At 38.2% G+C, this 25,185-nt stretch overlaps 2 protein-coding genes across 2 annotated transcripts in view; both read left to right on the forward strand.

Annotated features, from left to right (window-relative positions):
- Positions 1–11,614, forward strand: part of LOC145999412 (uncharacterized) — a 36,429-nt gene extending 24,815 nt beyond the window's left edge. Inside the window, exons 5-6 of the mRNA XM_083136368.1 lie at positions 2,218–2,374; positions 11,168–11,614. Coding sequence (XP_082992494.1) covers positions 2,218–2,374; positions 11,168–11,343 — 333 coding nt within the window. The 3' untranslated portion in view covers positions 11,344–11,614. The remainder of the gene's footprint in view (positions 1–2,217; positions 2,375–11,167) is intronic.
- A 10,046-nt stretch (positions 11,615–21,660) lies between these two features.
- The window catches only part of LOC145999631 (short-chain dehydrogenase/reductase family 9C member 7-like), a 66,794-nt gene continuing 63,269 nt past the window's right edge, over positions 21,661–25,185 (forward strand). The window contains exon 1 of the mRNA XM_083136722.1: positions 21,661–22,088. Within this exon, the coding sequence (XP_082992848.1) occupies positions 21,887–22,088 (202 nt within the window). The 5' untranslated portion in view covers positions 21,661–21,886. The remainder of the gene's footprint in view (positions 22,089–25,185) is intronic.

Below are 25,185 nucleotides of genomic sequence, written 5' to 3' on the forward strand. Positions count from 1 at the left end.
ATAATGGAAGTAAATGGGGTTTTTGCTGCAACGTCTGATTCTTTTCCTTGTAACATTTCTTTGTATCAGAAAATTGTTATGATATTTGGTACAGTAGTCGCAAAAATATTAACGAATATTATGAACCGTCGATCATGACCTGTCCTTGAGTTTTTTATTAACAATACGGAAGAAAACATAGGCATGGATTGTAACGCGTAACATGACAATTGCTGCGAGAATTAGTATTGTGTATGCATTATCCTCAAAGGTTCATTAATATTGTCATTGTCACAAATATTATTTTTATGGAAATTCACACAGACAATACTCGTTTATTTTTCAAAGATTGTTTTACATCCACTCGCGTGTTGTCCAACTTACCGCTCAAAAACTCGCAAGCGTCAAATATGACACTTTTCGTTTCCCGCTTACTGGAAAAATGTAAACAACGCGTTGGTTGAGTTATATTTTCACCTTGTCTGGAAACTGTCGCCACTGTTTTGTGCCTGGTTGTTCTAGTGGATATCGTTCAAGTAAAGAAAAGGATATTTGTATATTTAGTGTTCTCAAACAGAAAGATAAATTAGCCGAGTGGAATCGTGCAATTCCCAGAGCTGACAAGGAACTCTATGACACAGCTGGTGTTTGTGAATTGCATTTCGATGAACAATACATTATCAGAGATTATGTTCACGTAATAAATTGTAAGGAGGTAAGGTTAACAGTCCTTAACACCAATGTTCTACTTACCAATCGACACGAATGTAAAGCAATTTGTTGATAGAGATGACAAGGTACATCCTAATCGGCTATTTGAACTCCATGGAATATGAAATTAAATTCTTTCGAATATCTGCATTTCGGGAAAATGACTTCATAATATGTACGCCACGAAACATTTTTTCTCCTTCATGACACTATTTCAATGTTATTAGTATACAAAAATATACTTGTGTACACAATCCAACGTTTGACGTCCAGCCTCACATGCGATATGTTGATGCTCGTGTTGCGTTGCACATAAAACGTATTTATGTTACTTTTCTATGTAAACTAATGCCATTTCGTGACTGCAAATCACTCCACAAATATAACTGTTTCCATCAATTCACTTACCGCCTTTCTAGAGAAACAAATCTACACAATATATTCCAAAAACTAACTAAGCCGCATTACTTTCATAACAAAATTAGCACCTGGGTCGATCGCACTGCCATCTACTTGTCATCGTCTCGGGGAACCAGTTTCTTGGGTCGTTTTCCACACTACGTTATTCAAGGCGCTGTAAGCAGACGACAGAATTCCCCTCCTCCAGCGGTGGAAGGGAAGTCCAGATGTACGTTCTACTGTTGCCAACTTAGTTTTTTGGAGCAAGGTTTGTCCAAATCACGAATCGCACCAAGACTTATCTCTTCGTCCATTACGTAAACGGTCTCAGTTGTAGTTAAATCCAGCTTTGGCTTTGCAGTCTAGCTCTTGTTGTTTCAGAGAAATAGTATACCGTTTTAGGCGGGATTTAGCTCTTTTGTGGAAATCCAATGTGACAACACTTGCTGATCCGGTAGGCCGCAGCGGCAACAGGACCCCTAAACAGGCATATGAATAACCCCGTAGCACACTTGCCTCCTCAAGTCTTTCCCCGCTGTTCCCTAGCATTGGCGCCCTTTCCTCCCGTTGCCTCTTGAGGGTACCGGAACGGCCTGTCTCTTCGCTTTTGTCGGATGCAAAAAAAATGTCTGCAATATACACTCAACTCGGTTAACTTATTTAACAATGTTGTTATTTTATTAAGAAAAAACTTTTTAATTTCTTTACATTTTTCTGTTACCTGCGGTAACATCGGTTACATGCACGCCACGCCTCTGCCGTAGGTCAAGACGCCAGAGCCTCGTTAGTCCAGGGTGTACTACGTGGAAGTGATGTTGACAATTGGGTGCGTGAAGTACGTGGAAGAGTCACTCTTACATCCCCTAACCTCGAAACATGGTTAGGTATAAATACGTCATTGTGTTTTGTCCCATCATCAATTCATCAGTTCATCATTCATTCTCATTAACACCAGTGCAAGACGTAGAATAACTGAAATAGAAATATGAGAACGAAAATCGAGACATCCGGTGCCTTTTTCCTTGCAGTTTTCGTCTAAATCTTCCAGTTGACATAACCCAAGCAATTCAAAACATATTAAAGGCGTCAATGCATCAAATTACATTGAACATTTTATTTCTCTTTCAGTGCAGCTTCTGTCTAATGCTGCCATGGGTTGTGATCGACATCATGCGGCTGGTGACCATGTCCTGCCTCCACATCATCGCTATGGTTCTTCTGAAGAACAACATACTCGACCTGGGGTTCCTCATAGCTTGCAGCTGCATTGGAGGATTCATTATGTGTGAGTACTGAGTATACGGTCCCTTCGGAAGCGCAAATGATAGCGTTTGCCTTGCGTTTACAATGAATGCCGGGAGTACACGAAAACACCGGAAGTGTGTGACGTTCACAAGTCAATCATTTGCACGATCACATTTAGTTCATAAATATTTGAAATAAAACGCGAAGGTGAAGATACAACTTCTATAGGTCTATATATTAGTGAAATAACTAAGCAATATGCAGTTCACTATTACCTATATTTCCATTTTTGTCAGACACACTACCCAAGGTAACTATTGATTCTCGTTGCTATAGCAACGTTAGAATTCCAAATATCTCGTTTATACAGCGTAGAGTGCAATGAATAACATAAAACATAATTAACGTTGTACAAAGTAATAATTATACATTTTTTTAAACGTTAATATAAAGTGATTTGTATAATATGAAATTAATAATTTCAATAAACATATAATTATATTGTGCGGATGCACAGGACCGTCACAACATTCCCATTTAAAAATCAGTCAGATGTTTATCAACATAATTAAAACAAAGTTACAAATGCACAATATTATCTGACATTCGACAACAACGTGCACATAAACAGATTTGTGCCTAACAGGTAATAACAAATCAGAACATAATACAACATTCAATTGTACAAAATAATAAACAGAATGGTTTCATTTTTTTTCAAGTATCTACTCTCATAAATTTAATTCTCAGACAAGAGTTGATTCCTCTTTTCTTCCGAACAGTTAAACACTCGAAGATTAGAAAAGTTCACCTTGTCATAATATTGCTGGTTCATTGTGTAAAGAATTGCATTATTGTCCTTAATTTCCTTGACAAGGAATGGCCCAATATACAAGTTGAACAATTTATGAATCTGGCTGTTAATTTTGGAACTAACTTGCCTATTTTTTATCATAACCAAATCTCCTGTTCGAAGTTTGATCGAGTTCAATGCATTCTTAATCTTTCTACTTCTTCTAGATTGTCTAGTCCTGATTTCTGCTAAAAACAATTTGCGTTTCCATGGCAAAGATTTAATTTGTTCTGGCCAGCTGATTTCTTCAAATATTGAGTCCTTCATATCTTCATGTAAGAAAAGTTCACTAGGAGATAATCCGGTAACTGAAGAGCATGAATGATTTAATAACTGAATAATAGAATTTATTTTTGGATACCAACTGGTGTGATTATCATTGCAGAATAATCGCAGTAACCTAACAATCTCTTTATTGTACCTCTCAATAGGATTAGATTTCGGATTGTATGTAGTGGTAGTAATATGCTCAATTTTCCTTGAATCCATGTAGGCTTTCCACTCATTTGATGTAAATTGGCTTCCACAATCTGATAATAATACATTGCATACAGAGTAATGTTTAAAATATTGTTCTTCAAAACGATTGATAATTTCCCTGGCAGTCGCTTTTCTTAACGGATAAATCATAACAAACTTTGACATAACGTCTACAATTGTGAGGAGACATTCATATGTACGTGATCTTGGTAATTTTCCGATTAAATCAATAGAGAGGAAATCGTGTGGTTGGTGCGAAACGACGTGATATTCATCTCTCCGCAACGGCCGACCTACAATCTTTGTTCATGCATATTCTAAGCAATCTTTCAGGTAATTTCTAATTGATTTTCTCATGTACGGCCAAAAATATGCCCTTCTACAAGCTGCTAAAACCTTCTGATAACCAAAATGTCCATTTAAATCATGCATTTTGTGCAATACCAAAGGTATAAGCTCACGTGGCACTACAAGTTTACAAATTTCATCTGAATTGGGTTTATAAAACAGAATTTTGTTGTGAAGAAGATACTTTGAAAAGTCTTTATCAGTTGTACTATCTTCCAGGTGAGAAATTATATTATTGCATTTTTCATCTGCTCGTTGAGCTTTTAACCAAATAGAAGAAGTATCATCTTGTGAATCTTCCACAATTACTTGATTGATATATAATTTATCATCAAGTGCAGAATAAGAAGTACAAGGCGGAAATCTACTCAACGTATCAGCAATATTATTCGAAACTCCTGGGACATGATATAACGTGAAATCAAAACACTGCAGTTTGAGAGCCCATCTCGTAAGACGAGAATTAAGTGATTGTGCAGTTTTAAGCCAAGACAACGACTTATGATCTGAATATAAGTTGAAATCAGTTCCTTTAAGATATATAGCAAATTTCTCCAGAGCAAATAATATAGCTAAACATTCCAATTCGTGTGTACTATATGTAATCTCTGCTCCTCTAAGAGCACGACTGCCATATTGTATGACACGAATTTCATCATTATCAATTTGCCAAAGTACACAACCCAATCCTTTCTGGCTTGCATCAACAGAAACACAAAACCTCAACTCAAAGTCGGGTTGACTCAATGCTGGTGCTGAAATTAGAGCATTCTTTAATAACAAGAAAGCTTCTTGACACTGAGGTGTCCAATAAAATGGCACATTCTTGCGTATAAGATGATATAATGGACTAGCGATATCTGAAAATCCCTGTATAAAACGATTCCTCCAATTTGCTAGTCCTAAAAATTTGCGAAGTGACTTTTTGTTTTGAGGAACAGGAAACTGTAGAATAGCTGAGTCTTTATCATGGTCGACCTTAATCTCAGAACCAGACACCACATGACCCAAAAACTTAATTTCCGTTTGGAAAAATTTGCATTTGGCAAATTTTATGGACATGTTCGTCTTCTGCAATGTCTGTAGAACATAATCAAGATGTTCAAAATGTTTCTCTATTGTTGGGCTAAATATTAAAATGTCATCCACATATATCATTAGAAATGAATAAGTCTCTGGTCCAAACACCTTATTCATTCTCTCAACAAAAACAGAAACAGCTGATTTTATACCAAATGGCAAGTAACAAAACACGTGCTGTCGTCCTCGATACGAAAAAGCTGTGTACTTATATGAGTCGGGCGTAAGTGGTATTTGGAAATATCCACAGGAGAGATCAATCGAAGAAAAATATCTTGCACCCTTAAAATGTTGAAGTAGCTCGTTTATCGGTTCAACATGGGTAAGTGGTGAAATTACATGTTGATTTAAACGACGAAAATCCACCACTGGACGCCACTCACCATTAGATTTTGGAACGATATATACTGGGTTCAAATAAGGCGAAGACATCTCTTTAATTATTCCCCAGGCTTTCCATTTTTCTAGTTCCTTTTCTAACGCTGCTCTTTTGGCGAACGGTACCGGATATATAGGTGCCTTGATTGGTTCCTTTGTGTCTAGTTCAATTTGATAAGGTTCTACAAATGCAGATCGGGGTCGATCAGAAAACAACCTATGATATTCTATTAGTAAATTCTCAAGCTGAGACTGCTGCTCCGTGTTGAGTGATTCACACGACCGCACCTTCGTTGTGATCTGATCTAGAGAAACGACAAGTAATTTTCTGCTTCTTTGATTATAGTAACTTCTTGCATTTGGCAGCGATCCCTATCAGTTGTGATTTTGCTAGAGTTAAATGGCTGAACCAATTCGGAACCCGTAGACGCCATCAAACTAATTTCGTTTCTTCTAAAATCGAGTACAGCTTTGTATTGCCTTAAAAATGGTATTCCGAGAATTAATTCAGCATGCAGTTGCTTCAATACGAATATCTCCAAAGTAAAAACTTCCGAGTTAATTAATATACTTATAATCTTCCGACCAGCAACACGAAACTTCTGATGTCCTGCAAACGGCAATAACTTAAGTTGATCCACTGTATCCAGTTTGGCACTCGGAATAATTGATTTTATACTGCACCATAATTCATAACTGACTAAATTACACTGGCTTCCACTGTCGATGACACACTGTATCGTAATACCGCAAACTGTTCCTGTGATCAAAGGTTGATCAGTAATAGGAGTAGGTATACCAGTATCATTTAAAATCCAAGTAGGTTCATCTTCGTACCAATCTAATTGAAAAAATATTGAAAGTGGATAACAATGATCAACTTCAGATAAAACGGAATTACTTAATACAGCATACTGACAAGTTGTGCCTATATTATCACTATAATATGATTTAGACGGACCCTCCATTATGTTAGTGCGAGCAAACTGGTCCACGTTCACCCGCGACGTTCGTTTAATGTTGCTTCAGAGACAGAAGAAATAAACTGTTTACAAGAAGTTTCTCTTGGATCGAAAGATGGAGCATTTTCATTTAATGGAGTATTCGCCACTGCAGTTGCATTGCAACTGTTACCCGTTGACATCTGAGGAGACGAATATCCGCAATTGGCACATACACTGCATGGTTGGAATGAGTGGAAATTATTGTTAGAGAACTGAGAGTTAGGACGCAGTGTAAATTGCTGTTGTTCTTGCTCGTTTCTGGCATTGAAACTGTTGCTCATAAATCTACCATTATTGTTGAAGTATCGTGAGCTTTGTGGACTTCTATTTTGCCGGAAATTTTGAGTTCCTGCACCATTACGTCTGTAACGATTATATGGTTTGTTAGTTAGGTTAGGTTTCCCAAAATTATTATTTCTATTAAATATCATTGTCTTCTGGCTGGAGTTTGATTGTTGGTTTTCAGCAACAAACGGAACATCTGTACGTGGAATCTTAATTCTTTTATTTTCTTCGCTAGAAGAAACAAAATGAACACTATCATTAGGTCTTACGTTACGTCTTGAACCTTGATTTCCATTAGGTTCATCATCGTTCACAAACGATGAACTTTTAGCAACACTTTGAACTCTCAGTTTTGCCCTTGCACTATTATTGTCGGTAAAACTTTTAGAATTATTCCCATCATGTCGGAATTTTTTTTCACGTACATTATCATGAACATTAAAACTCTTGTTTGATCTTGAATTCACTAAATCCAACCTCTTTAGTAACGCAATTACATCATCCATTTTAACTAATCTAGCAGCTAATATTGTTTGTGCAATAGATGTGGGCAACTGATTGATTAAAATATCAATAACTTCTGCATCATTCGGACGATCAACTAAATTATAATATGCTGAATGCGTACGAATAGCAAAAACTTCCATACTATTCGTCGATTTAGGATCATATTTACGACTTCTAAGTTCAGATAATTGAGCCTGAGTTAACGAATAAGACGTGTAGTGATTCAGAAATTCGTCAACAAACTGTTTGTATGATGTAAACGAATCGACATGAGTATTATACCAACCTTCTGCAGGTCCCTGAAAACAATTAGTAATACATTCAAGCCTTTGCATGTCAGGAACTTGCAGTAAGTCTAAGTAGGACGTTAAAGTTTTAATAAACTTACGTGGGCTTGATTTTTCAGGATCTCCAGAATATTTAGGAAGAACAGTAAGTTCATTCAATCTTACCAACCGTCGAGGTTCTTGAGTAAGCGAACGCACACAATTGTCAGGATAATTACATCGATGATTCTGCGGATTTGCTGACCTTTGGTTTACTTGCCTCTTTCTTTCCTGACCAGAACCATCAGAATATAAAGTACGGGTTGATTGACATAACTTGTTAGTATTACTAGTTCTCACTCGATTATTTCTAGAACGTTTGTGTCTTTGTGAAGCAATGCGATTGTGTTCATCATCAGAAACATCACACGCTGAAGAATCAGATGATTTAGGAGAGGTTAGGTTCCGTGCAGGAATATCAGGTTGACAGTTACTATTCACATGAGAACTGTAAACTTGTACAGGATTACTTGATTCAACATTAGTCGAAATATTAGATGTTAACTTAGTAATATTTTCCTCACATGCTTCCACGCGCTTAGTTATTTCGTCCTTGCTCACAACGGCTTCAAGTCTTTGAACTTGCCGAGACAACCCTGAAACATTGTTCTGGCATTCTGTAATCTGATCATTCAATCCAGTAAGTTTATCAGAATTCTCTGTACAAGTAGTGTTGACTTCCTCGATTTTCTCTGTTAGTCCTTGCACTTCTCTTTCCATTTCCTGATGTAATGAACGTGTTGCTAATTTGCAGGACTCGGCAACTTCAGCTAATTCCTTTCGTAACGATGTACTCAATTCGTGGAAGTCAAGCTTGAGTAGTTGCTGAGAATTTTAAATTTCCTGTTGAGATTCCCTGATTTTTGTAAACTCAAGCTGATGAGACTCTTGAGTTTGCCTCATTTTTGTAAACTCAAGCTGTTGAGATTCTTGAGTTTGCCTCATTTTTGTAAACTCAAGCTGTTGAGATTCTTGAGTTTGCCTCATTTTTGTTAACTCAAGCTGATGAGACTCTTGAGTTTGCCTCATTTTTGTAAACTCAAGCTGTTGAGACTCTTGAGTTTGCCTCATTTTTGTAAACTCAAGCTGTTGAGACTCTTGAGTTTGCCTCATTTTTGTAAACTCAAGCTGTTGAGACTCTTGAGTTTCCCTAATTTTTGTAAATTCCATCTGTTGTGACTCGCTCATTTTCCTTAACTCTGCCAGCAGATCAAACATTTGAAAAGGAACATTACTTTGCCCCGTTGACGTCTCTGCCAACACAGAAGGACGAATGTCAATTTCTTGAACATTTTCTTGACTTCTTTTCCATTGCACAAAAGCTTCAATACTGAACGGATCATAAGATGGATCACAATCTGTACAGAAATAATTTTCATTTAACTGGTATAATTTCCAATGCTTATCGGACAAACCCAAACATTGTAAATGATACCAATGGCCACAATTTTCACAAGCTAACAACCTTTCCTTATCGGGATCTTTGCAGCACTTCACCATATTCATGGCACCATTCTTATTTTGTGATTCATCAGGTTCATCACCGCAATTGATAGATCTAGCTGTTAGACTTGTTTTGGATCTCAGATTATAAGGATTACTTAATGCGTACATAATATAAATTTATGTACAAACTAGATTCACGAGAACAATGGTGTAAGTTAACACTTACGCAAAACACATCACTCAAGATCGTGCTGATAACGTTCCACAATACTGGACCACCAATTATACTGTGACGTTCACAAGTCAATCATTTGCACGATCACATTTAGTTCATAAATATTTGAAATAAAACGCGAAGGTGAAGATACAACTTCTATAGGTCTATATATTAGTGAAATAACTAAGCAATATGCAGTTCACTATTACCTATATTTCCATTTTTGTCAGACACACTACCCAAGGTAACTATTGATTCTCGTTGCTATAGCAACGTTAGAATTCCAAATATCTCGTTTATACAGCGTAGAGTGCAATGAATAACATAAAACATAATTAACGTTGTACAAAGTAATAATTATACATTTTTTCAAACGTTAATATAAAGTGATTTGTATAATATGAAATTAATAATTTCAATAAACATATAATTATATTGTGCGGATTCACAGGACCGTCACAAGTGACACGAGAGTGTATTCGGAGGCGCAAATGATGGCGTTTGCCTTGTGTTTACAAAGAATGCCGGGAGTACACGTAAACACCCGAAGTGACCCGAGAGTGTATTCGGAGGCGCAAACGATAGCGTTTGCCTTGCGTTTGCATTGAATGCCGGGAGTACACGAAAACAGCCGAAGTGACACGAGAGTGTATTCGGAGGCGCAAATTATAGCGTTTGCCTTGAGTTTACAATGAATGCCGGGAGTACACGAAAACACCCGAAATGACACGAGCGGGTATTCGGAGGCGCAAATGATAGCGTTTGCCTTGAGTTTACAATGAATGTTGGGAGTACACGAAAACACCCGAAGTGACACGAGAGTGTATTCGGAGGCGCAAATGATAGCGTTTGCCTTGTGTTTACAATGAATGTCGGGAATACACAAAAACACCCGAAGTAACACGAGAGTGTATTCGGACGCGCAAATGGTAGCGTATACCTTTTGTCTACCTTTACAATGAATGCCGGGAGTACACGAAAACACCCGAAGTGACACGAGAGCGTATACGGAGGCGCAAATGATAGCGTTTGCCTTGTGTTTACAAAGAATGCCGGGAGTACACGAAAACACCCGAAGTGAGACGAGAGTGTATTCGAAGGCGCAAATGATAACGTTTGCCTTGCGTTTACAATGAATGCCGGGAGTACACGAAAACACCCGAAGTGACACGAATGTGTATTCGGAGGCGCAAATTATAGCGTTTGCCTTGTGTTTACAAAGAATGCTGGGAGTACACGAAAACACCCGAAGTAGCACGAGAGCGTATTCGGAGGTGCAAATGATAGCGTTTGCCTTGTGTTTACAAAGAATGCTGGGAGTACACGAAAACACCCGAAGTAACACGAGAGCGTATTCGGAGGCGCAAATGATAGCGTTTGCCTTGTGTTTACAAAGAATGCCGAGAGTACACGAAAACACCCGAAGTGACACGAGAGTGTATTCGGAGGCGCGAATGATAGCGTTTGCCTTTTGTTTACCTATACAAAGAATGCCGGAAGTACACGAAAACACCCGAAATGACACAAGAACGTATTCGGAGGCGCAAATGATAGCGTATGCCTTTTGTTTACCTTTACAAAGAATGCCGAAAGTTCACGAAAGCACCCGGCCTGACACGAGAGCGTATTCGGAGGCGCAAATGAGAGCCTTTGCCATTTGTTTACCTTTACAAAGAATGCCGGAAGTACACGAAAACACCCGAAGTGACACGAGACTGTATTCTGAGGCGCAGTAAACGGGAAAAGGTTTCTAGAGAGAAGCAAAAAATGAGACATATTTCCTTTGTGTTATGACTATAGTCAGGGAATGGTGGGGAGAGGTGAATTTGAAACTAGAGCTATAATTGTTATATTAGATCTTTGTAATGATGTATTATAGTTAACGCTTAGGTCTTTTTATTAATTCCAGTGTACCTGTACTACTTATGGGGCTGCGTCCTAAGCATGTGTCAGATCGTACGAGAATTGGAAAAGACGGAGCCAGGGCTTGACCTGGAAGAAGAGGAAGAGTATTACATGAACAAAGGCAATTTTCCTGGGAAGATAGGCAGCGCGTACAGCACCCTGCCAGAGCCTGCGTACTAACTTCAAGTATATCCATTAAAAGAAGTTGGAGAATAGGATAATGTATCAAGTTGTCATCTGTCCTATTCATTGGACACATATTTCTCACCGCTATATTATGATTAATTGTTTATTTCATATTTAGACTTCTTGTGCGGACAAATGTTATTAACCCACATTTGCACATTGTAGATTATAATAAAACAAAGCTCTTATGTTTTTTCCACAGCCAGATGTCAATGCTTATATTGTGCATAAATTTATTTAATTAACAATCAACTAATTGTTGCATTTTAATTTTTGAAGTACTTAAAATTTATTGGAGCTTGTACTCTTTAAGAATAGATTATAATATGGAATGTCACCATGAATTTCGATCTTTAATTTGATTTGATTTATTTTACTTCTCTTTTCCGCCACTTTTAATAATCGCGAAGATGAGGATGTGTGACGATATGATGAAATTGATGAAGGGACGGTCACAATGAATATCCATGCCCAGAGCGGGATTTGAACCCGGGACCTCTGGCGCCCTAGCGAGACTCCTGGAAATTCTATCTTTTTGAAGTCTAGTATTCTTACATCTCAGTTTATACAGTGCTGATTTCGAACGTCATTTTACAAAGTGATATAGTGTAGTGCAATGCAACCCTGATGCTCACTACAATTTTTTTTTTTGTCCTGAATAGCAGTTGCATACTCTGATATAATAATAGTATTTCGAAATAATCTCATCGTGAACACCCTGTATTACTAAGGTGGAATTAATGTAGGATGAATTATTGTGGATATTCAACGAAAACATCATAAGTTAAACAGTTTGATGTGATTATATTACCATGTATTCCTTAACATATGTTGAATTAATCTTGAAAAGCCTTCATTCGTGAAAATATACTTCCAAACTTTTTCTTTTAACAAATTAGTGAGGACAACCCACCCAGAGTTCAATAAACCTACCGATCCACGACACACTAAAATTCCCTGGGCCTCCACGATGGCGTAGTAGTAAGGTAGTGGACATGTAATAAAGGGGTCCCGGGTTCGATACGTGGTTGCTGCACAAATGGTTAGGATCCCATTTTAAACTGTAAGTTCAGTCCCGATTAGCTTTTCTGTGCATAAAATGGACTTAAACCAAATCTCAAACAAACGAAAATTCCCGAACATCAACTTACGTCACACGAATCCCCTCCCCCCCAACACCGAACCATACGTCACAGCAAAACTTCCCGTAGCTACAGCGATATCTGTGGAAACTGCAGACTGTCACTCCCATGGACGTCAGCAAGATTTTTTCCAGGGAGAAGCAAGCAATGTATTCTTTCCAGGTTGGGGGGGGGGCTTACGAGGCACATTTCCCCCATAATAGTATTGTCCCCTCAAAAAACATTCCTTCCTGTAACGCCCTTGCAATAATGAACGTATTACTGTGACTGAAATGAAATTATATGGGTGAAATACGTACTTTTTGGTTGATTTTCATTTTCCAGGGGGTTACTACCCTTCCGGACGTCAATGGTCACTGCTAGTTAGATGGTTTGGTGTCGCCGCCACGTTCAACACACGGCTTTACTCCCTTGAATGAAAAATCTGTATATAATCGGTTTCGCAATGTGAATTGACAATGATAATGGGTCTTGAAACAGCTGAAAAAAGCTTCAAAACAATATCGTATTTGGAGGACTCCACAATATAAGAAAAAGTTCATGATGAGTTTTTTTTTTTTTAAACTTTTAACCCCTGTTTAAATTTTTATGTGCCTACGTTTTGGAACCTGATTCTGTCTCCGCCTTCAGGGCAGTGTGAGGGGGAAAATACCTTATCATGAATGAATCACCACTGATCAGCTACAAATAAGTAAGAAAAAATGTTTCACAAAATTGACAAGAGCCTGTTTTGGCTGATATAAAAAATCTGCAAATTAAGAATTGTATTTAAAATCTTTCTACCTGAACTGTATTTAAATTTCATCACGAATGGACCACAAGTTTCTTTTATTTCCTTTTCAAAGGAAGAAGTCGATTGGAAAACACAAAAAAGACGTCTTTTTGTTCTCACAACGATAAAAAATCTAAGGCACACTCGAATAAAAAAGGAGTTCGTTGCCATAGCTGAACGCAGAACCAAATAAGCTAAATTTTGATGTAAATCGTTTTCATGTAGGAGTCGTAGGACATCTGGTTAATTTTTAATTGGAGTCCAAACTCGAATATCTAAAATTTGTAATCCGATAATAGGCAGCTACCTAGTCTGTCTAAGCCTAAATCCGCCCCTGTACACAAACGCATTCATTAAATGCGATCCAGGCGAAGTAAGTTATGCGAACGAATTCCCTTCCTCAATCTGAAGTGTATAGCTCATCATCAGGGAACGGATTTATATGTAGTAGTAAAAATGTGCTAAATATGTAAATACCAGGAGCGTATATTCTAAACTAGCTAAGCTATCTGCGAAGCCTGAAATGTAGAGAATAAAATACAGGAGAAAAATCTATCATAAATTGTAAATAATATTATTCATGTCAGTGTGATGATGATGCTGTTTCTAGAGTTGGTAACCTGATTTTCTATGAGTTGGCAACCTGATTTCTTATAAGTTGGCAACCTGATTTCTTAGGAGTTGGTAAATTTATTTCTGTTCATAGCCTAGGACCACGTGACATTGTGAGATAGACCAGATCTTGGACTCAGTATACGTCACTGGTAAATACATATATCTTACTTATTTTCTCAAAATATGGAGTTAAATATGGACTTAACATTATATATAAAAAAACCTTTTTAATGATATTAAGACGCTACATAAAATACAGTCTAGCATTGTAACTCTTACCGTGACTGTCTTTAAGAGAAACCAGAAGCGAATCCCGTAGAGGAAAAGGTCTAAATATGGGCCCCCCTTTTTATGTTGTCATTTTCGGAGGAAAAAAATTAATATATCAAGCACCTGCCTTTAAAATGCATATCTATGAAATATATACTTAAATGTAGCTAATAGCATGCCAAAGTATAGAAGGTCTCCATTTTTCTTTAAAAAAAGGAATTTCCAAGAAATGGTAAAATGAAGTATTTCAAAATTGTGGTCTAAATATGGGCTACTAGTGGCAATATCACAAAAAGCAATTAAAATTTAAAAAAACAGTCATTTATCGCTAAAACATTATAAAATTCATATTTATGAATAATCTGTTGTTTTGAAAATCACGCGGAATGAGAAAAATCGAAATTAAGAAAAACATCCAAATATTTGTTGAAAATGTGATCTCAACATTAGACCTCATGTCGTAGCCCATATTTAGACCATCACGATATTTTTCTTCTTCAATTTATTTTCGCTCTCTGTGATACATATTTCACAAACAAATTATGGCATTATAAAAGCCCACATTTGTTTTACGTACCGCTAATATCATAACCTATACAAAGCAGATGAGAATTTAGAAAACGCTGAGTTAAAACATACCTGCAAAAAGTTTTCGGAGGTCGCAATTCTATAACGGCGTCCAAGGCCGAAACTAACCACCACTTTCTCTTGCGAATTGGCGCCGCAACCTTTGTCCTTGACAGATAACCAGTTCCCATAGCCTCTGCCAGGCTGCAGCACCCGGGAGCGCTGATAACTCCAAAACCCATATTTAAACCCTCGCCCATATTTAGACCTTCTCCTCTACGTGTGCCTCGAAATCATTGCTTCTGGCGCTGCTGTCAGGCGCGCGACTAGAACAAGGGTGGGGTTAGCCGTGGGCTGCTCGACTTGAGAATCTCTTCCAACGTTGCCAAAATAACGTTTGTAATAACCAGTAACCGATACTTGATTCCTCACTATCTATTGTTGACAACAATTGTAAATAAACAGGATTTTCAAGTGTTTTTACAATAGGAGAACAGACGGCAGGGAGGTGTAAAATTGAATTTAAACATTGTTGGCATGACCGAAAACTTGTAATTAACGCAATTAAGTTCTCGTTTCTTTAACGTCGCTTCGGACTTTGTCAGTTATTTGCAAGAAATTCATCCAACTCTTTTGGTCACACCGGGACATGTAGTTACTGCACTAAAATGGAGTATATGTTGGGAAATGTTCTGAAATATGGAAATAATATGTAAAAATAAGTAAAGTATGTCAAATATTAGCCAAGACCTAAAATATGTAAAAATATGGAGAAAAACTGAAAAACTGAGAAAAACAAAGATAATACAAAAAGTAACTGATTCAGTTTTATACATAAATATGTACTTAGCCGGCCCCCGTGGTGGAATGGTTAGCACATCGCGCTACGACGCCAAGGATCTCGGGTTCGATTCCCGGTGGAGACACATAGTGGTTCGGGCTCCACTTTAACTGTAGGTCCAGTCTCGATTAGCCTTACTGTGCATATAAAGTTGACTTAAAACACCAAATCAATTAATCGAATCCCGGCCTTGGCATGGATGTTTGTGAGTGTCCATTCATCAATTTCATCATTATCATTACTCATCATCATCTTCACAATTAGCCAAAAGTGGCACAAAAGCGAAGTAAAATAAAGCAAATCAATCATAAATATGTATTTACATATAAATCCGTTCCCTGGTCATAATTTATGAAGGAACTGAAATCAGAACCCAAATGAAAGCATTGCAAGAAAACTCACCTCTGGAATCTTTATTCCACGCTTCGAAATAATGCTTTCAATCATTGTTGCATTTGTAATGTAAGAGATATTCGGTTGTTTTGTTTCCCCAAATCTACCCCCTCCTCTCCATAACATTTCCGAACTCTAATGCATATGTTTTCCAATGAGGTTAGCTCCCTTAACAAGCATTCTCTTGCGCAAAAGAAGAGAAAGAAAAATTGCGAGTGAAACTAGGACAAAACTTTCAAACCATTCTTTATTGCTTTACAGCACCTTTTCATTGGTTTTTGAAACCCAACCACAGACTCCCAACCATCATTAACTCCGCTTACACTTTTATGGCAACAGAAGATTAGCAGGTGACTCCGCGCAATAATAGCTTCGTACATGCCGTGCAGAAGAGAACGAAGAAAAACACGAGCGCCTTGGCACGAAACAGTGTTTCCAACCGCGGGAGAAAATCTCATAAATTTGAAGTTTAGTGGATCTTGTTGTAAATTCACATTTTTATAAGTACAGTAGAGCGTCGATTATCCGAAGTAATTGGGGGACATGGGTGTTCGGAAAACTGGTTTGTTCGGATAATCGAACTGTACATGTTTATTTGCCAAAAAGAAGTACTGTACAGTAAATTTATTCATAAAAACAGGCATCTCTTTAAGTATGTATTACAAAGTAACGTACAAAGGCAACTTTAGTAGGAATATATAGTATGTGGTACAGTTTATTAAACAAAAATATGTACATATTACATACGCATTTTGCATGAACAATACACACAGTACACAAAATTAACGTTTAAAAAAATCCTTTATTTTGGTCTGTCTAAGCAAGCCTACACGCTTACGAGCAGCTAAGTCACGTACTTTTTTCATTACAGATATCTGAAAGTGAGCGAGTACACAGTTCGGTTAAGCGGTCGTTCGGTTGACCGACGTTCGGATAATCGACGCTCTACTGTATTTCGAAAGTTACTTTCTAAAAGTAATTCAGTTTCAGCTACTCTTACAGTTACCGTTACATTAAAAAGTAAATCTAAGTTACTTTATCAGTTACTTTCGTCCAGATAAGCTAAACTCGTAAAACTGCATGTTTGTTTTAGATGTTCATAATAAAAGAACAGGTTGTTCTTTTGTTACTGACGAGCATCTAAAATAAACATTATTTTTTTCAATAAATTATATTAAATCTGATATGTTTACTTACAAAGTCAGTAGGTCGTCGGACTGTCATGAGTAGGGCCCGTGACTTTATGTTATAACATATTTTTTATTTGGCATCGGATCGTGTACTGGGGTGAGATCTTTACATATCTGATGAAAATCAGCCGAAATAGACCAACTTGATAAAGCATATTTTGACATATTTCACCAATTTCGTGTTTTTACAGCATATTTCTTCATTTTTCTCGTAATAAGACGTATTTCTGTATAATTTCGTAATTGTCTTGCATATACTCTGTTATTTTATAATTTTTCTTCGTATATTTAACGCAACTGATAGTTCATATTATCGATGCCAGGATAAGGAAATTACGAACGAAGAATTTAAAAGCAGATGCAGTCCTTTCTTACCAACTAAAAATAGAACAATAATACCCCCCTTCTTTAACCCGCCGACAATTTATAGCCATGCAAACATTATTGAGGGAAAATGTTCTCTCATTGTTGTGCGGGATTCTGGTTTCATTTAATACTCCACCCCACCCTGGTCGATCTTCCCTGGAAGATACTGAATCCCGTATTATGAGAAATTTGAAAGTACTGTTGTGCATATTTTTGAATTTACTGGGAATATTTCTACCTTTTTCTGACATATTTTTAATTTTTTATGATATAATTACATACATATTTTACAGTTTTATAGGACAAAGTCCCGGGCCCTAGTCATGAGGGAGAAACTAGTTCCATTTCCGGGGTGGATGATTTCAAGTGAAAATTCTTCCGGATATACTCTATCCCGGTAATCTCTGGAGCAAGCCTGCGCATAACAATAGGGAAGAGGAGGGCGGAGCGAAGCAGTGCACGCTCCTGCAAAGACTGGTAACTGCAGTCGCCTTTCCCCCTCCACGGAATCCCATTCCCTCGCACGTGTTCATTGGTCCAGTCACCATTTGTGCAGAGATTTGTTATCGTTCGCTTCCTCAAGAGATTCCCAGCACAGAGTATATGTCCGTGCATGGATAACTTGGCCAACCCCAGAGGTAAAGGTGGTCGCAGCGTGGTGCTTATCACATCACCTCTACTAAGGGCCATGATCGTAAATATGTGGAACCTACCTCTATATCTACCTACCCCATCATATGTTGCACGGATTGTTGCAGCGAACAGGGGACAACTTTATCTTTTCATATATAGTCTATATAATTGTGTACGTATGCCCGGTACTTTAACGGTATTAATCTATTCGATATAAGTATATTAGTTTATGGATGACATTTATGGAAAGGTAGACATGTGCAGGCCCGTAGTCAGAATTTTACTTCTGGGGGAGCTCGTTCCTTATCAGCACGGGCGTCGCCAGAAATATAAAACCTGATTAGTTCAAATAATGATAACAATAATAATTATTGTTTACATGTTTACAATAATAACTATTATAAGTTATTAAAAATATACCAATTTCAATCCAAATTTATTGTTATTATTACATAAATGGAGAAAGACTGCTACTCGATCCACCGTATCAGTGAATATCTAACACAATTGTTCTCCATTATTTTACTTATATTTTGAACAGTTGGTGTACTGAAAATCATTTCTCATAAAGTTTATATTGTGTGACCTCTCACAAAGAAAACTATAAGTTTTGAAAGCTGCGGATCCATTTAATCTTTGCATTAAATGGTAGAATATATACATATAACCTGGTTCAGCTATTATACACTATACTGCTTTTCCGGATTCTCTGGAGTAGCGACGCGCAGAGGGGAAAGCTTGTGGGCGGGGCCAGACTAGGTGAAGAAGGGTGCGGGATGAAAGCAACGAAGTGCTGCGCGGTGTAACCAGGTGTAACGGCCGTAAAGCAAAACGCTTTCTGCTGCCAATTTCTTCTTTTATTCTTAACAATGGCCAGTGTATTGTTTTACACAAATAACAAATAATATTGCTCGTTTATTTGTCTTTTGATGCTACGAAGAACAGAAAAAAAATTAAAACAAATTTAAACATACATTTTCAAAAAACATGCAAATAACCACAAACTATGAAACATCATGTATCAAAATGAGTTTTAAACAAGTATGAAAAACATGTTTCAAACCCTTTGTTTTAAACATTTGTAAAAAAACAAAGCCATGTGTTTTAAACTTTTGAAACAAGTTGTTCTCGAACACAGTCAACACTATGAGGCGCTCTCCTGAATACAGAGTTCCCCTAGACTTGCGAGCTGACATGTTTACTACGGAACTACTGGACCGCGAATGAGCAGTCGAGTCGCCCCCTCCTGTGGATGCCCCTCCCCTCCGCGCGTTCATTGGACGAGGCGCACACCCTTCAACATGCGCACAGAACGCGTTCACGTTCTCTTACTCCAGAGAATCCGGGAAAGGAATATAAACGTTTTACGATGTAATGCAGTTTTTACTATGGTTATAACTTTATTTCTGTTCCTGGTTACGTACCTGGACATGTGGCATATGAAAATCAGCTAGTATTTCAAGAGAAACACATTCCTTTCTAACCTCCCGACGCAAGCTTCTCCCCCACTCCTGCTCTACTCCTTGCAGTGTGCAGGAGACAAGTTCTATGGCAGCTAAAAAACAACCCTCCTTTTTACGGAACCACCTCCTCCTTCTTCTGCCATGATTACACCACCGCACTGGTCTGTTTGTCACGAATCACCCCCAGCTAAATTTTAACCTCCAAAGAAACAACTATATTCGTAAAATCTATCACCATGTTTTCATATTTCGAAAAATTCGTAAATATCTCAATAGAAATCTTAGTAGACATTTCTACCTTTCCGTTATTCGTCCCGCATTCGAGTATGGTGATAGTTTTATTTATGGCGGTAACTTAACTCAGCTGAAGAAACTTGAAACAATCCAAAACAATTGCTTAAGAACCATTCACATGCACCCTCAAGAAAATAATTCTCAACAATTGCGCAAGATTTACAACATACCCACAGTCACTTCGAGAATGCATTACATCTACCTGAATAAGGTATTCCATAGTATACATAACAAATCATCTCCATTGCATAATAGGATTAAACTCCGCTCTGAGTTCAGTACCCGAAACACCAGATCGTCCTTACATAGAGACCTAGTAATCCCCAAACATAACAAAACCAGATTTGGCCAGAAGTCCTTCTCGTACCTAGCAGCCGTAACCTGGAATTCACTCCCGACGAAGGTCAAACTCAGTACCAGCAAAAGCGCAGTTCTGTCGTCTTCTACGTTCACATGCATATAAATTCTAACTCCAGTAACATTATTTTCAGTGCTTCACCCCCCCCCACCACCACCACCACCTTTCCCACCACACACCTATGTTTTAAAATGTTCATCCATGTACTTCGAACATTAATTTCATACACACTCATACCCAAACCCACACATCTTTACATTTTCCTTTCTTCTAAATGTGTATAACTCTCAAACTTTGTTTATTTCATTGCTACTATAGAACACTCGTACTGTATACTCATGTAAATTCATCTACGAGTAATTTACCTTAGATGTACCTTTTGTATATTTTGTACCACATAGGGCATCAATTCATTATTTGTATTAATATTGTTCTAAATGAAATGTTGTATGGCTTAATTGTAACCCTATTGAGATAATGCGTGTGAAGATGGCCGGCAGTGAATGGTCTTGTAACGTTGTAGTTCTTGTGATACTTCTTATTGTACTTAAGTACAATAAAGTACGTTGTTAATGTATTATTATTAATGATAATAACAATAGTAATAACAACTCGAGCGAGACAAGAGGTTTCCCACTTCGAGGTGAAATATCACTATCGATGGATCACCAAAATTTCCTGTGTCATTTCGTAGGAAACTAGCTGAAAATGATATTTTTCATGACCATAAATGAGTCTTTTTTGCTTTGCAAATTTGTATTTGCACTTTTTTTGTTTAACATCGCTTTTCTACCACTTTTAGCTAATCGCAACGATGAGGGTGAGTGATGATTAGATGAAAGTCATGGCTCGACACTCAGTCAGACAGAACACCCATGTCCAGGATGGGAGTCGAATACGCGAACTTCGGTTGCGAGTTAAAAGACCACTGAGTCAGCATGTTATAATTTTACAAGTACATATGCACCGAAAATATGCATAAGAACCATTAAATTATCTGTTAACAGCATATCGATTTTTTTTACAGTGGCTGAGCGCGTTAATAGGTCGACTTTCGATCTTGCTACCGAAGTTCCCGAGTTCGAGTCTTAAGGTATCTCTTCATATATTTTATGCAATCACCTCTCGTCTTCATCGTCGCGATTGGCCAAAAGTGACATAAAAGCGACACTAAATAACAAAACTGCAAATGCAATTTGCAAAGCAAGAAAGACAGACGCGTTTATGAGCATGGAAAATGCCATTTTCAGCTAGTTGCCTACGAGATATCAGAAAATTCTGGTGATCCGCCGATAGTGATATTTCACCTTCACGGGTTGGCAACATTGGAAGCTGCGCGCGCAGCGTTTCCCGGTGATGAAGCTAATTGGTCGATACAAACAAGACACTGTTCATCATCTCTGCGAAGAGAAATGAAACGGTAGATGTCGCTTTACGGTCTAAGTTGGCGCGAGTATTCGTTTTACGCGCTCAAACCAATCGAGACTTGTCACGTTAATAATAAGTAAACTAAAAGTGTCATAAGTGCGGAAACACAATGACATATGTAACTAAACTAGGACAGTGTAAATATCTTGCAGTTTCAAAGTGCTACACGTGAAATTGTCTACTGGAACATTATTTGTGTTACAAAATGGTCAGTTGGTTTGCGGTGGGGACCGCGTTCGTTGTGAACTTTATTTTTCTGAAAACTCTGTTCTATTCCAACATCCTCATCAATGTTGGATTGTCCATTTTGGCAGCGTATCTCACCGAGGTGGTGGTCAAAACGTTATCAAGTGCTTTGCCCAGGCGTTATCTGAAGAATCTAAGCGATAAAGCAGTTGTTGTAACAGGTGGGTGAATTGACATCTTTATTATTAATAATAGTAGTATTAGTATAACTACGCATAGACTCGTGAGACAAAAGGGGTATTTTCTGGGAGACCTGTCGTATTTTATATGCCACGGTGGTTTCGACCTCAGTGGCGGAGTGCTTCAATGCCAGGGGCCTTGGGTTCGAATCCCGAAAAAGACATTTATGTTCGCGATTGTCCTGAATGAGAAAATATAGAAGTGAGTAAAAACTGATATAAGATTTGGTTGATTGAGTTGGTATTTTAAGCCCACTTATGCACAGTAAGGCTAATCGGGACTAGACCTACAGTTTAAAGTGGGATCCAAACTACATCGTGCCTCCACCGGGTATCGAACCCGGAACCCCTTGATTTCAACCGACGACGCTACCACTGCGCCATCGGGGAGGCTACAAATGATATAAGAAACCAGAGAAAGAGAATGACAGGGGAAATCACCGCTAAAGTCGGTAGAGCGTCTGACTGTCAGGAGGGAGATTCTGGTTCGATTCCCGGGGTGGGTGATTTCTGTTGAAAATTTTTCCGACAATGCTCCTGCATAGAATGGCCTCCAACCAACGTGAATTTAAGGGGAAGGAGCGTGGTGCTGATCACTAGCGTGCGGGTTTTGTCTTTTTCTCTTTTCTTTCTTTTTTTTTAGTAAAACATAGGGTTTCATATTGTTCCAACCCTGCTAATTCTTGTAGTGCCTATAAATATCTACTTTGAGATTCATAAGGGCTCCTGCGTAGCCAACTGGTTATCTCTCTCTTGCCTTCGGTGTGAACGGTCACGGGTTCGATTCACGGTGGGAGCCAGTGGCGTATACTGAGTCCAAGATCTGGACTATCGCATTGTCACGTGGTCCTAGGCTATGAATAGAAATAAGTTTACCAACTCTTAAGAAATCAGGCTGCCAACTTATAAGAAATCAGGTTGCCAACTCATAGGAAATCAGGTTGCCAACTCATAAGAAATCAGGTTGCCAACTCATAGGAAATCAGGTTGCCAACTCATAAGAAATCAGGTTGCCAACTCATAGGAAATCAGGTTGCCAACTCATAAGAAATCAGGTTGCCAACTCATAAGAAATCAGGTTGCCAACTCATAGGAAATCAGGTTGCCAACTCATAGGAAATCAGGTTGCCAACTCATAGGAATTCAGGTTGCCAACTCATAAGAAATCAGGTTGCCAACTCATAAGAAATCAGGTTGCCAACTCCAGAATCAGCATCATCTCACTGATATGAATAATTTTGTTTACAATTTCGGATCAATTTTTCTCCTGTATTTTATTCTCTAGACTCCAAGCTTCGCAGATAGCCTAACTAGCCTAGAATATACGCTCCTGGTGGGAGCCCACAAAATATAAGGGCTGAGCCAGCGTTGTGAGTTCAATTGGGGAGCTACTTGAAAAGGGGAAGTCTGTAAAGCCAGAAAACAGCGGCGATGGGACTCGATGACCACGCGTCACCCAATTACAAAGCCGCTCTGGCAGTCCCTGTTCCTTAGAAGACTGCTTCGCCATAGAGATTTAGGGTTTATTTTGCATGATACTTTTTTTTGTACTTTTTAACTTATTCCAGCGCTCTAAAAAGTACATTGTAGACATGGACGTCCGGAAGGGAGAGCAAGAGGGCACCCCTGGTAAATTGAACGTCAACCTAAAATTATACAGCGTGATTCAAAAAGATGGGACTCAATTTTGTACGACCGTATTTCCTGAACTGCACATCCTATGAGAATGATCTAAATAACATTTGAAAGCGGGGTAAGAATGTACAATACAGAAAATATCTCCAATTTCTTTCCTACTTCTTATACTCACTAAATATGCAGTCCTGGTAACGTATCTGGAGTTAAGATTGGGGGTGACGTATAGAAATTGTACACTTACGTCTATATATGTTGCAAAATTACGTTCTTCATTACCGCGATCATTCTCCATACAGAAACATAGGAACCATGTTTGATGATATGAACAAGTGACGTTCGGCATTCGTTGCGCTGTCTACAGCGTTGCCACACTGCTGCTTCGTTACTTGGAAGAGCATTAATTGTTGCTTTGTCACTTGCAGATTTTTAATCGTTGAAGCATGGCGGAACAGAGCAGTGATAAAATTGTTAATGTGCAACAGTTAGTTAAGTGGAGTGTGGAGGAGAGTGAACGTGGCCGGTAAGTTTGGCAACGGCGTTCGAGCTTTCTTCTAGAAAAATGGCGTCTTGCGCAGTGAGGAAGCTGTAGCACCACGAACCATGCACGGGTAGCCCCACAAACCATTCACGGATAGCCCCACGAACCATTTTCTGTAAGGTTAGGTTAGGCAAGCTTAGTTAAAATTTTGCTCGTAAAACAATGCGATACAGCTCTAAAAAAAAAAAAAAAAATCCACTTCTATCGCCTTTTCCCCCCGATTTCCACACGTGACACCCGCATTTTAAGAATAGATTCGTGATTAGAAGGCCAAATTTAGTTAGTATACCAAATATTAACGAAATTTGAGATATTCTCTATATTGTAAATTCGCTCCGAAAGCGGAGGCCCTAAAGTTTCAAATTACATTTGATTATACTCACAACTTTATACATTTTCAATGTCCCCCCCCCCCTCCGGTCACACGGGTACGCGATCGGCCAGAGTCTTGCACTTTTGTCTATACACACACAGCCTGTTTGCTATGAAAATAATCTTAGCCTAACCACATGAGAAATTTTCAGAATCATTTACAGCAGAATCAAGCACACATAAGCAGAGGTAAAAGACTGTGAAAAAAATAAAATGAAACAAATAGAGGAACAGAAGAAAGAAAGACGAAGAAAGGGATAGGCAAAGAAAGAAAGAAATAAGTGAAGTGGCGAAGAAAGGAATTAGAAAGATAGGATAAAGAAAGAATGAAAAGCAGAGAAAGAAACACAATCAAATAAATAGGAAGAGAGGACATAAGAGAGAACCTTAGAAGACATAGGCCTAACCACCGAAGCAGAGCTTATCTAAAGATACTTTGTTCATCTTTGAGTCCACCCAAACAAAGTTCTCTGATGACATCATTGCTAACTTCCAGAATTTTTGTGAATGATATATGTAAAAGTTAATAGC

Source organism: Lepisma saccharinum, chromosome 15, assembly GCF_977018435.1.
Source record: "Lepisma saccharinum chromosome 15, izLepSacc3.1, whole genome shotgun sequence".
Lineage (NCBI taxonomy): Eukaryota > Metazoa > Arthropoda > Insecta > Zygentoma > Lepismatidae > Lepisma > Lepisma saccharinum.